The 21,394-nt window shown below is 54.6% G+C and overlaps 4 protein-coding genes across 4 annotated transcripts; 3 read left to right on the plus strand and 1 right to left on the minus strand.

Annotated features, from left to right (window-relative positions):
• Window positions 1-591: 591 nt before the first annotated feature.
• LRP88_07899 (lysophospholipid acyltransferase family protein) lies at window positions 592-1,535 on the plus strand (the record flags this gene model as incomplete). Its single annotated transcript, XM_083244414.1, has 2 exons — window positions 592-1,054; window positions 1,120-1,535. The coding sequence occupies 2 exons, from the start codon at window positions 592-594 to the stop codon at window positions 1,533-1,535; spliced, it is 879 nt and encodes a 292-aa protein (XP_083098908.1).
• Window positions 1,536-4,615: 3,080 nt separating this feature from the next.
• Window positions 4,616-10,463, plus strand: LRP88_07900 (protein kinase RIM15; the record flags this gene model as incomplete). The annotated part of the gene is made up of 3 exons (XM_083244415.1): window positions 4,616-5,098; window positions 5,154-6,110; window positions 6,177-10,463. 3 exons carry the CDS (start codon window positions 4,616-4,618, stop codon window positions 10,461-10,463), a joined length of 5,727 nt encoding a protein of 1,908 aa, XP_083098909.1.
• A 4,068-nt stretch (window positions 10,464-14,531) lies between these two features.
• Window positions 14,532-16,599, plus strand: LRP88_07901 (major facilitator superfamily domain-containing protein; the record flags this gene model as incomplete). Its single annotated transcript, XM_083244416.1, has 2 exons — window positions 14,532-15,038; window positions 15,097-16,599. 2 exons carry the CDS (start codon window positions 14,532-14,534, stop codon window positions 16,597-16,599), a joined length of 2,010 nt encoding a protein of 669 aa, XP_083098910.1.
• Window positions 16,600-17,303: 704 nt separating this feature from the next.
• On the minus strand, window positions 17,304-20,975 carry LRP88_07902 (uncharacterized protein; the record flags this gene model as incomplete). Its single annotated transcript, XM_083244417.1, has 4 exons — window positions 17,304-19,552; window positions 19,778-20,442; window positions 20,494-20,593; window positions 20,744-20,975. 4 exons carry the CDS (start codon window positions 20,973-20,975, stop codon window positions 17,304-17,306), a joined length of 3,246 nt encoding a protein of 1,081 aa, XP_083098911.1.
• Between the last annotated feature and the right edge of the window lie 419 nt (window positions 20,976-21,394).

The following is a 21,394-nucleotide window of genomic DNA, read 5'->3' on the forward strand; positions in this document are numbered from 1 at the left end:
CAGATATTGGCATCCGCCTTCACATAAACTAATCATGGGTTTCACCGAAAAAATCACTGGGCGTCGAAAGAAATGCATCGGGTTCAAGAAACAGGGTTCCAAAAAGCCATACCTGCGTACAAGCCCCGTTGCCGAATTCCTGGGCGATAGGGTAGGCCTCACTCGCCTCCCGGGTATTTATGGGGACGCTGCGCCAGGGGGGCTTCAGGAACGTGTTGTGACGTTGCCACCTCGACCTGGGCTGGCGAGATAAGACAGTCAACTGCTGTGCAAGACACGGATGAGACAGGTCTGAGGCTGTATCGGGTGTTGAGTTGACATGTGCCTGTCAGTATCAGTGTCAATCAGAGAGACGTCTCGCCCTTCAGCTGAGGCCATCAACCAGCCAATGATACACTCCGCGAGACGGCTTCTTCGGGAATGAATGTCGTCATCCATTTACACTTGCAAGACAAGTAGAACCTCTAAAAGATTCAGGCGCCGTCGAGTCACTACACTACAATCAATGATTCTTCCCACGACGATGCGTGAATAGAAGGCTCCGGCTGGATTGCTGTAATGGCCCAAAGCAGCAGCACCTTACGCAACCACATGCGAGGCATCGTCCTGACAGCCCCATGGGTTCTGTATCTCTTCTTGGCCGATACCGTTCTCTCACTTTTGCTGCCGCTGAAACTCTTCTCCCCTCGATTCGTCTACGACGCCTCGTCCCAGGTTGCCCGGTCTGTATGGGCATGCATACAGCTCATCTTCACACGCGCCAACGGAGCGCACATTTCAATCTCTGGTGATGCCCTACCTCGCGGAGAGTCAGCCATTGTTGTGTCCAACCATGTCGCCTGGTCCGACTTCTATCTTATCCAGGCCCTGGCTATGAAGGCAGGCATGCTTGGCCGGTGTCGCTACTTTGCCAAGGCTCAGCTGCGCTTTGTTCCCTTTCTTGGATGGGGCCTCTGGGCCATGGGTATGCCGCTGGTGAGCCGCAACTGGCTCCGAGACAAGAGCGAGCTTGATCACGTCTTTTCCAATATGATCCAGAAGGCCTTTCCGACATGTAAGCCCATCGAATCGAGTGTTGGCTCGTCGATCGTCGTAGATGAAACTAACTCCATAACCCAGGGCTGATCAGTTTCAGCGAGGGCACCCGCTTCACTCCGGCCAAGTACCAGGAGTCGATCGACTTTTGCAAACTGGCAAATCGGCGGCAGCCCAGGAATCTGCTCTACCCACGCACCAAGGGCTTCATTGCTACGGTCCAGCACCTCCGACAGGCGCCACACGTCAAAGCCGTCTACGACTTGACCATTGCTTATCAGCATCAAGGGACCTTCCAGAGGGCGCCCTCCATGTGGGAGACGTTGAGCACACCAGGACTCAGCGAACAGGGTGGGTACAAGTTCCACGTGCATGTTCGACGTTTCCCCATTGAGTCGCTGCCGGCAAAGGATGAGGAGCTGGCGGCATGGCTCGAGGAGCTGTGGATGGAGAAGGGGAAGATCCTCGAGGCGCAGGAGGAGCAATGGCTGGACCGGTAAATCAATACGAACAACATGAACAATATCATCACCTCAATCGTCTGTTGTCATGCCACATGCAAGCAAGAGCTTGTTTCCAAACACCAGAGCAGAGTGGACGTGATCTGGAATGACAGGGATCATGACTTAGCTACCCGGGAGACGGACAGAGCGGTTCTCTCTTTTGTCATCATTGCTGCATGAATGTCTCGAGCGGATGGTGGGAGGGAATGGAATGGCTGACCGCAAAGAGGCGTCGATTCGCTACAGGGTGCAGACGGGCGTCATTGGGGGCGCCATAAGAGACGGGCGTTATAGTCGGAAGTGGCCAGAGCTGCAGGGCATGTGACGGAGGCAATCCCTCCAGAAAGCCGGTGATGAGGCGCATTGTTTGGAGACGACCGGCAGTTGATGTGGATGGATGCATGGAAGTCAAGGTGGGCAAGGTACAGCAGACCAAAGACAAGGCAAGGGACTCTCTCTGCTACCCTGCAACCCTGGAGACGGGCCCCAAGGTCCCGAGCGCGGCCTGGGATAGATGGGAGATGGTGGAGAGTGGTGCAATGTTGGTGATGGTTGCGCATCTGGGCTGGTCAGGGCGACAGGCGACAGGCGGGAGGGCTAGACAAGTGCGCGCCTGAGTAAGCAAGCCAGTCAAGAAACAGTCAAAGTCTGGGGGCGGGAGGGGAAACAGCACCCAGATCAGCTCATTGCTGCAGTAAACCCATCACTCTGATCCGAGCGTATAGTCCAGATCGGGAGTCTGAGCAGCTGGTGACCACCAGAGGGGAGAAGCACGACCAAAGGCAAGACGGCGGTGAGTCTGGAGAGGAATAACAGCGTGACTCACGAAGCCATCCATGTCCGTGATCTCAAGAGGTACTATGTAGGTACCCAATAACAAGACAGGTCAGGCCAACCAGTCGTTCGACCGGGAACGGGGACGGAGACGGAGACGGCATAAACAACTTATGCAGCAACCACTTGGGGGAGGAGGGGGAGGGGGGAAACAAAACAATACCTACCCATGGTTGCGTTGCGTTGTATTGACCGGCACCTGGAACCTGGCACATCCATTGCACCACCACGCGTAGATGGAAGGGAGGGAGGCAGCAAGAACCCGCGGAGGCCAAAAGCAAGCAATGAGGCAAGCAACACCAGACATAGAGGGGGTTTCAATGCGAAGGGGGCAATGGGAATTGCATGAGAGAAGAGGGACCCGGCTGATGAGCGGGTTCAATGTCTTCTTCCAATTGGTAGCTGAAGGTTGACGTCGTTATGGCATGAAGAACTCATTTGGAGCTCGCTAGCATTAGAGTATCACGGAATCTCCATTACCTACATCCAGCACACCCAAAAGCCACCGGCAGCGAGCTAGGGATAAATCAAATGCGGCTTGACGAAAGATGCCTGTCTCGCCATGTCCGGGCCGTCTCCGCGAGACGCCCGCTCGTCGGCCGGTGGCTCAACCCATGGTCCCAAGTTCGGGGCAACGGTCATTGGAGGCGGTCGGCGACGGAGGGTAAACTTGGGGGTTGAGGACTGCTGTAGCTTGGTTATCTACCCAGACCCAGCAGCAGCAGCAGCCCCAAGGTACAAGCACCAAGTAGGGTGAGACTGTTGCAGTATTGGTGACATTGGGTCGTCGATTGGTGGGGGAGAGTGCAGATGCGGCCACAGAAGGCGGAGAGGGGGAGAAACCAGAAGGGATCATCAGTTTTTTGCACTCCCTCGTGTTTCCGTCCTGCAGCCCCGACGAGGCACCTGATGGCAAAACCTTTTCCTGTCAGGTCCTTTGACGGAGCAGATCGTGGCTGCGCTTCCTTCCCGTGGTGTATGTAATGTACTGTACTGTATGCTGTGGCACATTGCACATGAGATGGTTCCATCCACGGGTTAGGGAGTCTAGGCGTGGACCATTTGGGCATGGAATCTCGATCGTCACGGACAAAGGAGTCCTCTTACAGTGCGTGAGGCACGTGGGGGTGAAGCAATGCCTCGTCCATCTGCGCTGTCTTTTCTCTTCTGATGGAACCTCTCTTGCATTGGATGATAGAATCAAGAAGAATCCTCAGGGTTGCGAGCAAGTATTGAGGTTAATAACAGAAAAGACAAAAACAAACATGGGAAGGGGGAGGGGGTTGGGTAAACATCGGGGTCCTGCCTGTCGTGTCCTGGGCCCATTCTCTTGTTGTCTGAAACGTTGACACAATGGAGAAACACTGCCGCAGAAACCAGCGTTGGCGAAAATAGCGACCGAAAAAAAAAATCAAAAAAAAAAAAAAAATCTCAACTGGCTGATGGAGATTCCTTGGGTGCAGTGCTAACGGATCCATGGCCTGGAACGATAAGTGACAAAGCACGCATCTTACACAGCCTGGGCAAGCGCTGCAACAAGGTGCCCGCAACACTGCAGCTCAGCACAACTAGGAGCTAGCCCCCCGGTGGTGGTGGGCGGTGATTGGCCTATGCGCCTTCCTTCCCCGCTTATTGTATCATGAGAGGAAGGAACGCGAGCATCGTGAGGCGCCTTGGTCTGAACTTTGTCTCTCTCCCCCTTCGAAGGCTTAAACGGCGACTTTGACCCAGGCTCTTGAGCGTCTCGGACAAACAAATACTCGAACCGAATCGTGCGGATTCCACCATAGTCGACAAGTCCATCCCGAACGATCCCCATCCCCGTCCCGTCGAGTAACGAGGCCAATTCGTCCTGGCTGTGCCCGAGCAAGGTACCCACGTCGTCCGTTTGGTCGTCGCTCGTTCTCGGGTCCCATTCTACGCACACAAGACTCTCCTCGGCTCCAAAGACTGCCGCCAGCGAGCTCGATCGATTTTTCCACGGCCCAGGCCAAAAGCCTTTCCACAGCGTCAGCCCGAGTTCCCCCTCGCTGCCGGCCCTCAGTCATGTCTTCGAGTCTCGCGGGTCTGTAGTTCTGGCGCCCTTGCCAGACCCCGAGTCTCTCCCCACTTGTGCTTCTTGCTGGCTCACCAGCTGCCCTCACGCCGGGCACCCGGCCGAATATCCCACGGCCGACGACAACCACGAAACGCCCAACACTGCCTCCTCCTCCGAATCGAGCAGTTACCAACTTTGAGACGCCATGGACTCTCCGTCGGGCGCCTCGCTGGCGCCCCCGGCCGTCGCCTCTCTGAGAGCACAACAAGCCACTGCTATGGAGAGATCTTTGAGCCAGGACATCCGGGAAGAACGCGAGGAGCTCCGTGAAGCCGCCGAGCAGACCCTAAACACCATCGTCGACCTCAATCTCGATGGCACCATCAAATGGGTCAGCCCGTCATGGACCGACGTTGTGGGGACACAGTTCGAGACCGTTAACGGCCTCCCCATCTCCGACTTGATAGTCAGCGACAACAAGAACGTCTTCACTGAGGTTGTCGAGTCTATGAAGAAGGATGATTCTCGAAGCCACCGAGTCCGTTTTGCCGTTCAGCTTGGACCCCTCTCTAAGCTGCTCACAATCGACGACCTCCAAGATGACCCCGAGAACCAGCAACCACAAATTGTCGACCTTGAAGCCCAGGGAATCATGGTCTACGACAGTGTTTCGGGTGGTGAGAGCCACGTAAGACGGACCTGGCCTTGCACTACCTATCATGCATACTAACAATCCCTCACAGATTATGTGGATGCTGCGTCCTTGGATCGCTCCTCGAGAGATCAAGATTGACCTTCCCAGTGTCATTGTCAACTCGCTAGGCTCTGGGGCTGAGGTTTTGGCAAGCTATCTGACTCAGCTTGCTGAGAGTGGCCTTGATGAGCCCGAGCAACAAGACCCCCCACCCCCGGTCCTCTGCCGCATTTGCGAGCGTCAGATTCCCCGTTGGTGGTTTGAGAAGCATACCGATCTCTGTCTGCAGGAGCATCGAGCTGAGATGGATGTACAGATGGCCCAGGAGAATTTGACTGAGCATCGACACTCTATCGTTAAAGTCCTCGACGCCTTGGAGGCTCGTAAGAGTCGATCATTGGCTGGTGACCAATCCTCGCTCCCCATTGCCGAGTACAAGGGCCTGCCTATCGGGCCACCGCCTTCGACACAATCGTCACCTGGCAGCTCCTTGCCTCGATCAAGGGAGCGTTCTGGTGGACTCGGGCACACTAGGGCACGCTCGTTCGCCGTTCGCCGACCCCAGGCCCGAATTGTCGAGCTCCTCATGGATCTCTGCGATACTGCCATTGAGATCAGCACTCCTGCCATCAAGGAGTCTTCGACACAGCACAACAACGGCGAGTTCCGGACCCAGTCGCCGCAGTCCGAATCACGAATATCACAGGTTCTGCAATGGCAATCCCCAAGTACAAACACGTTGGAGCAGGAGCAGGGCCTGGCTCTTTTGTGTGCTGATACGGAAAAGGTCGCTCGAAACAAGGTCGATGCCGTCTTTCGCCACAGGAAGATCATCGAATATGCGGAGCGTATTCGAATCGAGCTGGCGTGTCTCGTCCAGGACTGCATTGACGAAGCACTGAGGAAGGCAGCTCGTATTGCCGCCGGTGACCTGACAGATTCCACAGAGGAGGGAGAAGAACTGGGTCCAGAAGAGTACGACCAATGCGAAGTGTGTGATGAAGACGTCGTCGTCGAGAACGACGAGGAGATTTTACCCGAGACTCTACCCCCTCAGTCTAACCCTCCCCAGTCTGTTGCATCCGAGCCTCGCGAGAATGAGAACTTTGCCGAGCCGTTGAATAGCCCGTCTGCACTGGCTACAGCCCTCCGCCAGATGGACATTTCCGACAGGAAGAATCGTTCACGGCCGACTTCGTTCGTTGCCTCCACCAGATCCAGCAGCCCGAAGGAGTGCCCTACCCCAAGGTCCCATCTCGGTGGCTTAAGCAACCTAGGGGCTCAGGCGCGAGACACACGCAGAGACTCTCTTTACTTAGAAGGCGAACTTGTTGATAGCGAAGGGAGTTTCCGATCGTCATCGGTTGCATCTCGTAACGCCCCCAGGACCGAGTCCCCCATCTCCGAGTTTGGGGACCTTAGGCGTGCAGCAAGCACACGGAGACGTCACCGGAGAAGTCTCATTCTACCTGGCACTTCGTCTCCTCACCGCCAGGAATCCCCCTCCAGACCAGCTCAACCATCCTCCCCCTTGCGGATCAAGGCCCGGGGATTCCCCACGTCTCAAGAAGGAATGGTATCACCAGAGGCTTCACCCATGCTTCCTGGAAGCGATTTCAGTTCCCCTGCCACGCACCCTCATAGGCATCACAGAAGACAGTCTTCAGCAGCCATATCTGACTTTGTCATGAAACCACCACCTTCACCCCGTTTGGGCGCCGGTGCCCCTCCCCAGCCTCGTCCAACGCAGCCCTCAATCAAAGACTTTGAGATTATTAAGCCCATCAGCAAGGGCGCTTTCGGCAGCGTCTACCTTTCCAAGAAGAAGTCTACAGGGGAGTACTTTGCAATCAAGGTTCTCAAGAAGGCCGACATGGTTGCCAAGAACCAGGTGGGCAACGTCAAAGCCGAGCGTGCCATCATGATGTGGCAAGGAGAGAGTGACTTTGTTGCCAAGCTCTACTGGACATTCTCAAGCAAGGATTATCTCTATCTTGTGATGGAATATCTGAACGGCGGCGACTGCGCCTCGCTCATCAAAGTTCTTGGCGGGCTCCCTGAAGAATGGGTGAAGAAATATCTTGGCGAGGTGGTCTTGGGTGTCGAGCACCTCCATAGTCGCGGCATTATTCATCGTGACTTGAAGCCCGATAACCTCCTCATTGACCAGAAGGGCCACCTCAAGCTCACAGACTTTGGCCTTTCTCGTATGGGTTTGGTTGGCCGACAGAAGCGGGCGTTGAATAGTGAGAACTCGGACGGGACACCAGACTTGCTGAAGCAGGGGCCCTTTGCTCGATCTACGTCTATTGCATCCTCAAGATCTACTTCGCTTGACTTGCATGGGCCTGCTCATTCGCCCAGCGCAACACCCCAGATGACACCAGAAGTTGGCAGTTTAGGGCAGCCGTCCTATTTCAACCTCACCCAGGAGCCACGTCGAGTATCGGGCACCCATCGAAGTGATAGTGGCGGCAGCGAGACACTCGCACACATGGTTACCAACTTCTCCTTGAACGATTCCGAGACCGCCTCTCAGCCCAACAGCATAAAATCACCTCTGGATGAGGAAGTCATTGCCCAAGGATCACCGGATTTGCCACCGAGCGTAAATGCCAGAATCAGCATGGACAGCCATACCAGAAATTCCCTTCCACCATCCAACATGATGCCCCCTCCAATGGCCTTATTCAACCCCGAAGATACCAACCGACGCTTCGTGGGCACGCCGGACTACCTGGCCCCCGAAACCATCAAAGGTGACAAGCAGGACGAAACTAGTGATTGGTGGTCTGTTGGTTGTATTCTCTTTGAGTTTCTCTACGGTTTTCCCCCCTTCCATGCTAGCGAGGCTGAGGAAGTCTTTGAGAACATCCTGGCGCGAAAGATTCAATGGCCAGACGAGGACGAGTGTGAGCTGGTGTCTGAGGAGGCCAAGGATCTTATCAACAAGCTGTTGTGTATGGAACCCCACCAGCGGTTGGGCTCTAATCGCGAGGACAAGTTTCAGTCTGGTGGCGAAGAAATCCGGAAGCATCCCTGGTTCGATGAAGTGAACTGGGACACGCTCCTTGAGGATGAGGCTCAGTTTGTGCCTCAGCCAGAGAACCCTGAGGATACGGAGTACTTTGATGCCAGAGGTGCAGTCTTGCAGTCTTTTGCGGAGGAGATGGAGGACCAGACATCACCACCATCTTCAACTGCCGGCTCCGAGTATGCTGAGCGCCCTCATGACGCATTGTCACGAGTTCGGTCGCAGGTCAACTCGATCAGTCGGAAGCTCATGCCGCTGCACATCCCTCCTCATGTACGCGACCTCAAGTCGAGGCGCCTGAGTGAACCAGTAGCGATGGACGACTTTGGATCATTTTCATTCAAGAATCTTCCTGTGCTAGAGAAGGCCAACAAGGATGTCATCCAAAAGCTGCGAGCCGAAGCTCTCGCCGCACAGAGCAAGCAAACCTCCGTTAGCCCCGGAGCTGCAAGCAGCGTGATATCTCCTGCACCTTCACTCGAAGGCAGCCCCGTGATGTCGAACCCTATTTCGAGGACCATTTCCAATGCCAAGGCGACAACCCGAGCACAGTCGCCATCTGGCTTCACAAACGCCTCTCCAAGCCGGGCCTCTCAGCCATCATCTCCCTTGCTCGTCTCATTTGTGGCTGGACAAGGGACGGATGGGCGACGAAAGGCGTCAAGCAACTCCTCAAGCCTCTCTCACCAATCGACAGCCGCATCTCTGCAGGCCAGCTCGGCATTTGAGGTTCCTAAGGTGCCTCCGAGCTTGCAGAAGGCTGCCACCACGGTTGCAGCAACAACCTCGTCCCCTGCCAAGGGCCGTGGAACGGCACCACCTCCCCTATCCCTATCGCCCCAGAAGTCCATCTCAACGCCACGACAGTCAAGCAATTCGTCGGCAGGACGATCGAGGTCACTTACAGTGGGCTCACAGTCCCAAGACGGCAGTCCCGTTGCGACAGACATTCTGCATCATCATCGCAATCGCAGAAGCCAGGTGTTCGACATGTCTCCGTCTTCGTCAGACAATGAAGGCGAGAAGCACAACGCCCTGCTTAGGGTACAGCGACGCAGACAGAGCTCAAGGCGACTATCTCAGATTGCTTTTGACGCTGGACCTACCTTCCGGCCATTGGATGTCTTGATCTGCGAGGATCATCCAGTGTCACGTATGGTCATGGAGAAGCTACTGGAGAAGCTTCGATGCCGAACCATATCCGTACCAAACGGGTCCGAGGCAGTCCGTTACTCGATGAGCGAGATCAAGTTCGATGTGATCTTCCTTGAGTATCAGTTGCCACAGATCAACGGAGCCGACGTGGCACGGATGATCCGGGAGACAAAGAATGCCAACTCACACACGCCAATCGTTGCCATCACGGCATATCTCAAGGAGCTTCAGGCGCCTCACTACTTTGACTCACTGATTGAGAAGCCCATCAGCTCATCGAAGCTGACGGAAGTGCTTCGAGGGTTATGCCAATGGCGACCTGAATCCCCAGGACAAGGTTCATCTCTTGGCATGGTCCGACCGGTGCCCATGGGGATCAGGAAAGCCAATGCGCGTGTAGAGGACAGCCCGACGTCGGGCTCATCCATCTTCGCGGGACGCCTTGGGACAGCGATGATGTCGAGCCGTGAAGATTCGATCAGCTCGTCCCTGTTTGGCGACTCGGAATCAGTGACGACAGACGAAGTGCCAGTCGTCATCAGCCGCAAGGCAACGAACGACTGGGACGAAGGGGGTCTGAACATCACAACGGATGGCGACATGATTGAGGTATCGAGGAAGGCAATGCCCCAACTTCTAGCGCAGCAGTCAGCACCGGCACAAATGGAGCACCGACCACGAGCTAGCGATAAGCTTAAGGGAAAGAGGGACGGATCGGAGCAAAGAGCGCTAGATGGTACCGAGTCCGCCGATGATGAGGACGAGGAACTCGGGAGCGGAAGGGAGAAGTCGCTCGCACGCAACAGCCAGCAGATCCTGGGAAAGACAAACCTCCCCAGTTCAAAGCTAGGGATCGAGATGATGCGGGCAAATAGCCACGATAGCTTGACGATGGGATCAGAGAGCACTCCCGAGGCTGTGACACAAGTTGTGACGACGCCATCCAAGGAGATGGAGATGGGACTACTCGACGGTGGAGTCCTTGCGCCAGAAGCGACAGCACAGACACCACCTGAGGGGGGATCCAAGAAGAAGGAAGGGGAGACAGGCGGAAGCGACAAGGACGGGGCTGACAGCGTGGACGCTACACCCCGGCCGTTGACGACGACGCGGGTGGATGGCGGCGGCGGTGAAGACGATGAGGCAACACCAAGGCCGGCTGGGAGATGACGATCTCTCAGCAAGGTCGGGCAAGGCAAGGCGACGCAGCAGCTGTAACATGTTAGAAACGGGACATGTTGCAGTATTTTGGCATGGAAGATGACGGATGTTTCTGTTGTTGCCCATTATTTCTTGAAATTTCCTTTGTATCTACGAAATGCAGCGTGGCGTTTGAGCGGAGACAACTGAGCCAAGTTGAAGAAGAGCTGAGTGGACGGATGGACATGGAGGCTGTCTCATTTGAGCGCACGAAATTGTGCGGGGAAGCAAGAGGAGAAGATGAGATGAGAGAGCTAGGGCATGGATGCAGGCGAACAGACTGAACTCGCACAAGACATTCAAAGAGTGAGTGATTGCATCCGGCGGTAAAGGGAAGGGCATTGGAGTTTCTTGACTTTAGTTGTCTCGTCATTGCTGGTGAGAGTTGAAGATGATGCATGCATGGGCAGGAGACTTGGACAATCAAACTCACAAAACAAAAAAGGGACAAAAAAAAAGAAAAAGGCACGTCATTGGGACACAGATATGTCTCATCAAGAGTGATTGCAAGGAATATGGGAGTTGTCGTGGTAGGGGTTTGATGGGTCTTTTGATGGCGATGGTGGCTCAGAGTGACGAGGAGGGAGTCGGCGGATCAGCACGACGTCAGGGTTTCCTTGACGGCGACCTTGTTCGTTGCTGTATCACTGCTGTTACTTCTCATTCACGTCTCGTTGGGCCGCCTCGCTCTGCCCAAGGTACATGCGATGGATTACATGCTGTGTTGTACTAGAGATTCCAAACAAGCAAGATACAAACCTCGATGCATGATCCCTACCGGGTGTCGTAACCTAAGTGAGCCTGATACAGAGACACGACGCATGTTTGGCTGGCGTCGTGTAAGCATAAACCTGAGCCAATCTATCTCTAAATCTGGATGTGGAGGTGAAGAGTGTAGCCGGAAGGATCCGGTCGGACGAGGCCGGCGAGGGGAGGGGGCCGAGTCTGGGTCTGATGCTGACGAAACAAGGACATGTTGGAGGAGAGTAGTACTGTATATGGGATGGATTATCAAACAAAACATGTCGAGAGAAATTGGCATGGATCTTCTTGTTGGAGCGGACGTACGAGATCGGCCGAGAGAGAGAGAGGTCAGAGCAGATACGAGAGTAGCCAAGTTGGCGGTAGCAGCAACCGGCAAGCCTTGTACAAGCCTAGACTTGGTGATAGACTAACAAGCTACTGTAGGTAGCGTAGCAAGCGAGCTCAAGAGCCGAGGGACGAAAAAAATATCCACGCATCCAATGTCACTGTTGCTGCTGTCGAACCGGGCCGGACTTGAAGGAGGTGGGTGATGGTGACTAAATTTCGACTCAAACCCCGGGTGGAAAAAGAGGCTGGCAGCAAGGACAAGCAAGTGTGGAGAGAATCAGGCGGGCTTCATTCGCTGGATGGAGCATGCATGGTGTTATGGTTATTCCAAAGCAGCAGGGTCCGCCGTCGGAGCGGGGAGGAGAGGAGAGGAGAGGGGGGGACCTTTTGATGGTCTCAAAGGTTGATTCGTGAGAGGGAGTGAGGGGATAAGCAAGCGAGCATCCAGCTGGGGGATCCCATGAGTTGAAGTAGCAGCGGGGGGGGGGGGGAACCTTGGATGAATGGGCTAGTTGGCTGATATCCAAGGCCACAGAGTCATTACCCGCTCGCTGGTGGTGTGTGTATTATCTGACGTGAATTGCTGTGTGTTGCAACCAACAAAGACAATTGACAGAAACGGACACCGAGCTCAAGCATGATCAAGCTGAATACTGTCCCTCATGCGAGCCAATTCCGCGCGTGTCGCATGGCGCGTCTTGCGTGTGAGTGTGAGTGCGAGGCTTGCGAGGCTTGCATCGGCGACGGGTACGTAATGGGTTTTACAGGGTAGTAGGCATCTGTAGGCAGGCAAGCAAGCGCTGCGGGATTACTTGTATTGCCGTGTCTAGATGAGCTGTACGAGTGGGACACGGAGGTTGACCGTTCACGGGGGAGGCCATCGTGAGGCGGACTTGACGGTGAGGACAAGCTTTTCTACAACGGTTGCTTCAGGATGAGCTATTGTTCACGTTAGGGCAAGATCTACTACGCAGCTGATTTAAAGTAGCAGTTTAGCACCAAGAATTGGGTTGTGTGTGTGAGAGACCAAAAAAAGTGTGGTGCCGTCGTCGCAGGGTCCTCGCGTCGTGTCCTGTCGTTAAGTCGAGGTCTCGGGCAAGGAAAAGTGTCACACGACAAGTTTCCGCTTTGGGCCAAATGTCGTTGCAGCACGTGCATGAAGGATCCACCAGGAAGAAGCCTTGCAGAGGGAACCCCCGTTTTTTTTCTCTTCAGCCAAAAATTCTTCCCCCTGGACCAGCCAATGCAGCGCAAGCAAGAGAGGGGGCGTTGCGGCTCCTAGAGGCGCCGAGACGGGAGATGGCGGTGGTCGACCTTGGCGTTCTGGGCAAAAACCGTCGTTAACCAGAGGGCGGACGTGGGTGACATGAGAAATCGCGATCCCGAAGATCCGAGATAATGGGGTGCATAGGCCTCGATGCAAGAAACCATGGGCGTTCCTGTGCGTGTGCGTGTCCCGGTGTCTGAATTAGGACACCGAAGGTGGGAAAAGAAAAAGAGAGGGAAAATGGAAGGTTTATGTATGTATGGATGAAACAAAAACCAGAGGGAGACGGGCCGTGATGGTGTGTGAGCGTCTTGCCATTTCAATGCAGACTCGGCCTCCGAATGGTTACCTCGAGCAGTAAAGAGGGTCCTCCTGGTCTGTGGGCGACGGATCTCAATGCCCATGGTATGTTTTTCGAGCAATGATCTTCCAGGAAACGGAGTCGGCCGAATGGTTCCTGCGGGTCTTGACTGTCGAGATGTGCCGTCCTACCCGAGTCTCGCAGTCGCGTGCCCAATTGCCCGGCCTGGACGCCAAGACTTCCAGCCTGTTAGCCATCCCCGTAGCCACACGTGCTGGTGGCTTAACAGCTCCGACGTCATTACTTGTACTTTTGCAGCCTCTTGCCTTTTGGTCGTCATGACTCTAAAAAACTCTACTTACCTACGTACCTGGCAGACCGAGGCAACTGCCCGTGGTGGATAATAACGTTAGAATCTGACATGTAAATGAGAAACACGGCATCTTCTTCCCGTGAAGGTTTCCATCATCCCGCTCCTCGGTCTGTCTTTTTGGGACTCTCGTCGCCCATCACGTCGCTCATTGCCGTGGGGCTGTCTTGTCCTGTCAGGATCTGGCCTGGATCTCTCGGCGTTCGATGGAGGGAGGAGCGAGGGACTAGGGTGGGAAGGACCCATCCGCCAATCCCTTCCTGTCCATCAAATCACCTTCTCAATACCAACCATCCATCCCATCCCACTCTGTGTCTCTCTTTTTTCTGTCACTCTCGTGCAGCAACCCACGTCCGTCCCTCCATCATCCCTGGCTCGTCCTTTTTTTTTTTTTTTTTTCTTCCGCTCTCTTTTAGTCAGATCCGCTTTTTCTCCCGCCGTCCAAGCTTCAACTCGGTCCCTGAAGGCGAGGCGGCGATGTGCGCGGCCACGGCCATGGAAACACGGGAATCTTCCCACACGCCCCCCCTTCCTTTCCATCTTCTCACCCCCAAGCTTTTGACCCCAGAGATCGACTTTCGTCCACACGTTCTCCCACGAGGTTAATTTACGCATTCTTACTGGCTCACACTCTCTCACCATGTTTGACCGACGTCTGGAGCATCTCCATGCTCCAGGCGCACTCGACGCCGCCCATGGTTCTGCTTCAAATACTGCCCGTCCTCGCTCCAATTCACGGCTTGTTTCTCGCTTCTTCTCCAGAGCACAAGACATGATCAGCAGAGGCATCGAGACCTTGATTTGACCTTGATCCGCCGTGAATTGCTTCTTCCAATTCGCCTCTCACACACTTCCTCTTTTGGTGTTTCCGTTTTCGGACTCCAACACCTCTCACTTATACATTCGTATATAAACAGCCACAATCCACCACCGCCAAGAGATCACTCTCATTGAGCTTCGCCAATCGCCTACACACTCTGTCATAGGCACATCAAGCCTTTTACCACAATGGTTCACACCCGCCACGAAGCCGCCACCATCCCTGGCGAGATTCCTGTGCCCCACGGTCCTCCAGACAGCGACGACCCGGACGAGCCCATTGCTTATGCTACCGCCGATGAGCGCCGCATCTTTAGCCATGTTACCCGCCCTGACGACTCATACAATGAGGACGGTGTCTACTGGGCCGATCTGCCTCTGTCCCAGCGCATGAGCTTCGTCCACAAGATTGACAAGCAAGCTGCCAGCGAGGAGGCTAGATCCGCCTGGAGCATGTTCAAGGAGGATCCTCTCTCTCCTCTCTCTTGGTATTTCCGCCATGCAGTCATTCCTGGTGCTGGTCTCGGTCTCGAGGGTTACGTCCTCTTCTCCATTGGTAACCTTGAGCCTCTCTTCAAGGCTGCCTGGCCTCAGTGCTGGAACAAGGACAAGGCCACCGAGTGCTCTCACAACTGGATTGCCAGTGTCACCTACCTCGAGATTATCGGTATCATGGTTGGCCAGGCTGTTGTTGGTGTAAGTCGCCTAAACTCACTCATATTTACACTTCCCATTGATACTAACTCTCTTACAGGTCATGGGTGATTGGGTCGGCCGACGCTGGGGTCTCATCCAGGATGCTGCCATCATGTTCATCGGTCTTCTCATGCTCACTGCCAGCTGGGGTCTCACCCTTCAGGGCTGGGTCATCTGCTACGCCTGGTCTCTCTTCTTCTACGGCTTCGGTGTCGGTGGCGAGTATCCCATCACTGCTACATCGTCTCTTGAGGGTGCCTCTACCGACGGCAAGCTCTCTACTCGCGAGGATCGTCTGCACCGTGGTCGCCGTGTCACCACTGCCTTCCTGATGCAGGGTTGGGGTCAATTCGTCAACCAGGTCGTCCTCATTGTCCTCCTCGCCATCTTCAACAAGGGTCAGAGCTCGCCCCCTTACACGACCTCTGCTGCTCAGTACACTTTCCGTCTCTCCTTCGCCTTCCCCGCCATCGGCACTCTCTGGCTTCTCTACTACCGTACCTACCGCATGCCCAACGCCTCCAAGCAGCTCGCTGAGGCCAAGAAGCGATCCAACGTTACCGGCTACGACCTGAACGCCCTCCGATACTGCTTCACCCACTTCGGTGGCCGTCTCCTTGCCACTGCCGGCACTTGGTTCTGCAACGATGTCTTCTTCTACGGCAACAAGCTCTTCCAGTCTCAGTTCATCAACGTCATCTCTGGCTCCAACCACACCATCTTCACCACCTGGACTTGGAACCTGGTCAACATCACTGTCTCTATGTGCGGATACTACCTTGCCTCGCTCCTCATTGACAACAAGATGTACGGCCGCAAGAACATGCAGCAGGTTGGCTTCCTCATGTGCTTCCTCATGTTCGTCATCCCCGCCTTCAAGTACGACTACTACACGAGCCCTGCCGGTATCCACGGCTTCCAGGCCATGTACTTCATCTCGTCCTTCTTCAACCAGTTCGGCCCCAACTCGGTCACCTTCCTCGTCGCCGGTGAGGTCTTCCCCACTCCCATCCGTGCCACCGCCCACGGCTTCTCCGCCTGCATCGGCAAGTCTGGTGCTCTCCTCGCCTCGGTCCTCTACAACTACATCGATGACCAGACCAAGTTCTACGTCGTCCCCTGGTTTGGTCTCGCTGGTATGCTCCTCACCTGGCTCTTCCTCCCCGACACTACCGGCCTCGACCTCAAGGAGCAGGAGCGCCGCTGGCACTACATCATTGAGGGCAAGGAGAGCGAGTACCATGGTGTTGCCGTCAACCCCGCCCACCTGTCCCTCTGGGAGCGCATGCGTGGTCTTGCTAAGTCCTACGACCCCGAGGCTGACTGGCGTGCCAAAATCGCCGACATGCGCGCCGAGTGGGAGCTTGTTCAGGCCAACCGTGGTCCCAAGGACACTGAGGGTGCTGAGATGCCCGACGATGGCGAGTTCTCCCCCGAGATCCACGAATTCTTCAAGCGTTCCGCCCCCAAGAACCTTGGCCGCCGCGACAACACCCTCATGGTCGACGAGTCCATCAACGAGAAGACGGCCCTGCCTTCTGAGGACTCTAGCTCCAAATAAATCCTCTCCTCTTCCCTCTAGTGATACCATTCATCCTCCACAAAACATCAAATCTCACACATACATATACGCATATTTGGGGTAGCGAGTGGTCTTTAGCATGGCATTGGCGTTGATTGCGATTAACATTGTTTCCTTGTTTTTCCTTTTCTGCCCATAAAGGGCTTGGCATACATGTTAGTAGTACGTTGCAGGTGGTGTTAGGGCTGAAAAAGATACCACGAGTATAGATACTATGGTTGACATCGAGTTAATACATCAAAACTGAAATTACACATGTCACTTGCTTTGGTTCCAGTAATGTTCAAGTGATATGCTCTGAAAGAGCCTTGATTCGTTAAATTCAAACACACTCAATGCCCAACTATGGATGGATATACATATGTAAAATAATCTTACAACTGAAGAAGAAAGAAGAAGTAATCAAGAGCGGCCGTTGGCCAAAGTTTCCATGGTATCTAGAATCCAAATCCCGTTGTTCGGTGCGCCAGGCACTTTGTCTTTATGATCCTCATGTGTGTGTGTGTGTATAATCAAATAAACAAAAAAAAAAAAAGTAAAATCGTCGTCCACTCCGTTCACTGACTGTCCCGTTTCCTTAAAGAGTAGGTGGCCAAAACCGTGGCCTTGAATCCCAGTGCCTCTCTATTCCTCAACGGGTTGCCTTTTTTTAGTCTGTAACTTATTTTTCGTATTTGGTACTGTTATTGTTGTCGTGACTTCGGTCGACCCTGCTGACCCGATGTACTAGAGGATGGCACAATGACGCTCAAGACACAGTCGTCAAGATGCTCGTAAAAGTCTTGTGCCGTTCCGAAGCCAATCTTGCAAATCGAACACCTCGCTTTCGTCCCGGCCGGATCCTCGCCGCTGGGTAATCGATGACCACTACTGTGACCCGTCTGGTCAACTTGGTGAGCAGCAGTCAGGTGTCGTTTGAAGACATCGGCGCGCGTAAAGACCTTTTCGAAGGGGCTTCCGACACCGGGGCAAAAGGGGCAGACCATCGAACCGCGGTAGTGCGTCAGCGCATGCCGATTCTTGTCGTACTTGCGCGCAAATCCTTTTGTATGGTATTCGCATGTTACGATAGGGCACTTCTCGGGTCGTTCCTCCTGATGCGTGAGCATGTGGGAGGCGAGATCACGAAACTCGCGCCCACAGTCTGGATGAGGACACTTGGTCCTGTTTTCGGTAGGTCGGCGAGACGGGCTGGCTCGTTCGATCGGCATCGATGGTTCAACAGATGTCGAGACGCGTGGTCCTAAAACTGCGGCCGTCTGTAGCGGCGCTTCGGGGGCGAGTGATGCCCGTTGAGAGACAGAGTCTCTATAGTCAATGGGGGTCTGGAACTCCTCCATGTCATCCTCCCCACTAGATATATGCTCCTCGGTAACGTCGACAGATTGGCGTACTTCGCGCATCCAGTCCTTCAAGACACTCATGGATGGCCAATCACCACTAGCTTTACCAACTCGATGCGGTCGAAAGTGGGCACGACGGAGATGCGCTGCCGCGTTGTAGTATGCGCCGTAGCGCTTTTGTGCCAGACATGCTTTGCAACGCGACAAGGGAATGATTGGCTGCGGCGAAGAAGGTATAGGGTTTTTGGGTTCTCTGCAAACCCATCGCTTGACCGTGGCCGAATGTTTGGCGTCCATGTGCCGTCGAAGCTCGTGATCACCTCGGAAACCGTCTGGATGTTCGTTGCATTTGTCGCAGTACACGCGCCGCAAAGATGTTCGACGAGAAGAGGATCTGAGCCTCGACGGTGATATTGGCTCTCCAGACGGTCGTCGCGATTCGGTAGTTGGTGATATATCGTCCCCTACTGTGTGTCTGCGTGTTCGCCCTGGCACTTCAACTGGCGGCACAAACTGCCCCGGAGGATGCAACTCCGGTCTCGAACCAAGCGGTACGTAGTGTAGGCCCGAGCCTGAGGGACCTATAAACGGCGTCGAGGTTGGGAAGACTTGTCTGGACGGGGGCTCCAGTTGAGCCGGGGGTAAAAGACCAGATCCTGAAGGCCCTGAGTATCGTCTGGCTGGCATAACAAATCCGTTGAACCCATATCTCGGAACCTCGCCGGTTCCAAGCTTGAGGAGAAAGTCGAAACTCGAGAAGATGTGCTTTGGCAGCCAGGTTTCGCGGCGAACAACACGTGCTATATGGTGGATGAGTGGTTCTTCTAGCTTCGCGTTGCTCGATAAAGCGTCGCTCGAGTTCGAGAATAGCGATACTAGAACCTGGTAAACAGTTCGAGCAACTTCATCAGAGGGCTCTGCTGGTCTTTGACCGTTAACTTTAGAGGAGCGCGCAATATCAACCAAGGTTCTCTCCACGGCGCTGAATATGCAAAGCGAGATGAAAACTCCAAGCCATTGTTTTATGCCCATGGCTGCCGGGTTTGAGGTAGCAAAGTCAAACGAGACCAGAAAGCGTCGCGTGCATTCCCTGAGAAGCTGATTTCGTTCCGCAGAAGGACCACTTTCGATCGGAGGTCGGGGAGGAAGGTTGTCTCCCTGGATAGTTGGGTTCGGTTGGGATGCATCGTAGAACAAGACTTCTCGAAGTAGCTGTTTTGCCCGAAAGAGTGCCGAGTGCTTCACCTTTTCCTCCTCTCGCGACGTAGAGAGTTGACCGCTGATCGCCAGGAGCTCGAGAAGATCGAAGGCAGCCCCGCGGAAACTTGAACTGGATTCGATGAGGCGCAAAACGGGAGGCATGGATGTTGGATCATGGATATTCGGTTGTATGGCTCGTGTAGGACGTTCGTCCAGGTCCAACTCGCCATCCTGCCACCAAAACGTGTCCTGAAAGTCACATCTCCAAGAAACAGTTCTTGGTGCCGTAACCAGAGTCGGATTCTGAGCTAGAATAAGGTCGTTGATGCTCCCTCGTCGTGGATTAGATGGTGTTATAGGCGTTTGAGGCTGCGTCCAAGCAAAAGAACCTGCAAGTGACCAGTCAAAAATAGATAACTTTGCCTCGTCCAGGAACCCCATACCTTGGAGTAGAACATCGGTCAGTGAAGTGACTGGCCCTCGGTAACAGCCCAAAACACGCCAGTGTGCCTCTGATTCGGATGATGGCGCTCCCACGCACCGTGAGCAGGGGTGGTTCGCATCGCACTAGAGATGAGATGAGCTTGCAAAACTAGCAAAGTAGTCAAGAGAACCTACTTGGCTATTGGCAGCTCGGCATCGTAGACAAGGTTCGTTGTTCCGTAAAAGGTTGAGTTCCCCAATTGATTGTAGGCGATGATGTCCAACACGAGCTCGTTTCAACGGAGGCAGCTGAGGGTCAGGAACGGATTCCCCGCCGGTTCGCGGTAATGTAGGTTTAGGATCCGGAAATGTGAAGCCCAGGCCAGATTCTCTCCTTGTCGAAGCCGTAGAAGGGGTTGGAAAGGGAAGAGGAGGTAGGTTAGTCGTTACGAGAGTCGTCGGTGGTTGAATAGGTGGTAATCGGTCCCGCGGCAAGGGGACACTGCTGTTCTCTGGTCGTCGCTCATTGGGTTGCAAAGAACCCCCAGGCTTTCTAAACAGTTCCGAGTCGCCCAGAGTTGTGTTTGAGTGGAGTCGAAGGTGGTTGTCACGGTCCTGCTGAGTTGAGAAGCCATAGACATAGTGTATGCACTGATCGTGCCAGCATTTAAACGGCGCTGGCTTCAACCTGTCGAGGGCTGACGCAGAGCCTTGTGAAACCGAGGTGTGAGTTACTCGGTCATTGTGTGTAAAGTGATGTTCAAGCCATGAAGGGTATCCAGGTGGCAAAGGGACTGGCGGTGAGTTTGTCAAGATACTAGCGATGTCCATGTCTATGCTGTTAGTCTCACCCGCACTCGGAACTAGCCTCGAACGAGGGCTCGAGAACCAAACTCCAGTTGCCAACTCACTTTGTTGTATGCAGGCGGCCTCGAGGCACTCGCAACGATACTGGAGCGCCCGCGCCTCTTCAGCTTCAGAGAGACAGGGAATGCGTGACGTGATGCCTACGCGGAGAAACCATGATTAGGATATGCGCCAAAGGATTTGCCGGAGCAGGAGAGGAGATGCCGAGGAAAAGCGCCAATGCTGACGGTAGATAGGTAGGCAGGTAGGTAGGTAGACAGCTAGGCACAGGGAGGCGGGACGAAACACACCGTGACGTTCGACAATAGTCTCGAGAGCGCGAAGTTTGTGCCGCAGCATGTCGACCTCGAGAGCGGCATTGAGAGTGACATGTTGACCTTGGTGTGCTGAAGTTGGTGCGACTGTCCTCGGACCGGCGTCAAGGTCGACCTGAGCCTGAGGTTGCTGGCGACGGGCGGCGGCAAGATCAAGATGGGACTCCGGGTCGGATAGGCCCCGCGGAGTGCAGTCATCCCGGCTCATCTCTGGACCAGATCATCTCATCTCGTCCCGACTCGACTTTTCAATGCTGTCCTGTTGGGTTGTCCTGAACTGGTGAGCATGGCTGGTCGTGTCGTTTCGTTTCCCCCCCTTCGTTCGGCGACGAGTTCGCTGGCTGGTTACTGCGAGAGTCTGCCAGTAGCCATTTGTCGCCGGTCTGGTACACAACAGAAGGCGGGCAGCCGTCGGCCGATCAAGGAGACGGGAGGAGGAGGTGTATGTACTGCAAGTACAGACAGGTCAGTACTGTACTGGCCAGCACAGCACTGCGAGGGTGAGTGAGGAAGAGAATCGACTCGAATCGACGGCCCCCCGGACGAGCAATATCAGGATTGAATCCGGAGGCTCTCTCTCGTGGAGATGCTAAAAATCAAGGCGAATGAACGAGCCAAGATTTATCA

This window comes from Fusarium phalaenopsidis (genome assembly GCF_050370095.1).
Source record: "Fusarium phalaenopsidis strain FUZ10S chromosome Unknown contig_32302, whole genome shotgun sequence".
Taxonomy (NCBI): domain Eukaryota; kingdom Fungi; phylum Ascomycota; class Sordariomycetes; order Hypocreales; family Nectriaceae; genus Fusarium; species Fusarium phalaenopsidis.